The 1,227-nt window shown below is 53.9% G+C and overlaps 1 protein-coding gene across 1 annotated transcript; it reads left to right on the forward strand.

Moving 5' to 3' along the window:
• Positions 1-270: 270 nt before the first annotated feature.
• LOC144680078 (histone H2A-like) lies at positions 271-660 on the forward strand. The gene has a single exon (XM_078541227.1). It carries the CDS (start codon positions 271-273, stop codon positions 658-660), a length of 390 nt encoding a protein of 129 aa, XP_078397353.1.
• The last annotated feature ends 567 nt before the right edge of the window (positions 661-1,227 follow it).

The raw sequence follows: 1,227 nt of genomic DNA on the forward strand, positions 1-1,227 counted from the left end.
CCTTGTTCTATTCTAGGTAGTAGAGGACGCAGATTTACAGTTTACTCAGCAAGGGAGGATGGCAGGACTAGGTCTACATCCCAGGAAGGCAACGGAGGTCTGGTGATGGAGCAATGGCAGATGTTGTGCGAATCTCGTGTGGATCAGGTTGTCCCTGGCATCCCTTGCACATCTCTCCATGACACTGACATCCATAAAAGGCTCATTTGTATTTATGGCCTCCACCTCATGCTCCAGCAGTCGGTGGGAGAGGCTTGTTCTGGGGAAGAGATGTCTGGTCGCAGTCAAACCAGAGACAAAGGGCACGCCAAGGCCAAGACTTGCTCCTCCAGAGCCGGTCTCCAGTTCCCCGTCGGCCGTATCCACTGGCTGCTGTGTAAGGATCACTATGCCGAGTGTGTCGGGGCTGGAGCCCCCATCTACCTGGCCACTGTCCCTGAGTACTTGACAGCCGAGATCCTCGAGCTGGCCGGCTACGCGACCCGGGACAATAAGAAGACCCGCATAATCCCCCACCACCTGCAGCTCGCCATCCGCAACCACAAGGAGCTCAACAAGCTGCTGGGAGGGGTCACCATAGCCCAGGGTGGGGCCCTGCCTGACAGCCAGGCTGTGCTGCTGCCCAAGAAAACTGGGCACCCCAGCAAGGTTTATGCCTGAAGGGGCGAGATCAGAAAAATCATGCTCCGACAAACCATCATCATCTGAAGAGGGCTGATGTTCCTCACGCTCTTCCCCTTGCAACATTTGTCCACATTGCAGTGCCAGGTTGTGCAGTGCATAGCAGGGTACTATTTGTGTTACCCTCTGGGTTGTGTATTGCAGAGCCTCTCCAGACTGGTGAAGGCAGTGAAAGTGCATTTTAAGAAGCCCAATGGTGTGCTCGATGATGGCTCTGGTGGACACATGAGCTTGATTGTAGCTGCTGTGCCTGGTCTTTGGATGCCTCACTGGTGTCATCAGCTATGTACACAGGGGATAGCCCTTGTCACCGAGGATTCAGCTGTTAACCTGGGTCAAGGCTTTAAAAAGCTCTGGGAGCCATGAGATGTAAGCATCATGACTGCTGTCTGGGGGGCAAGCACAGACCTGAATTATTCTCCTGTGGTCACACACTAGTTGTACGTTCAAGGAGTGAAACCCTTTCTGATTTACAAACGTAGCTGGCTGTTCCCAGCTGGCCACAGAGTGCAGTTGATGTCACCTTGCACTTGAGGAAACCCAGCG

The sequence above is a fragment of the Cetorhinus maximus genome, chromosome 4, assembly GCF_964194155.1.
Source record: "Cetorhinus maximus chromosome 4, sCetMax3.hap1.1, whole genome shotgun sequence".
Lineage (NCBI taxonomy): Eukaryota > Metazoa > Chordata > Chondrichthyes > Lamniformes > Cetorhinidae > Cetorhinus > Cetorhinus maximus.

Coding starts and splice junctions, on each gene's coding strand:
- LOC144680078 (XM_078541227.1), top strand. CDS start 271: ATGTCTGGTCGCAGTCAAACCAGAGACAAAGGGCACGCCAAGGCCAAG.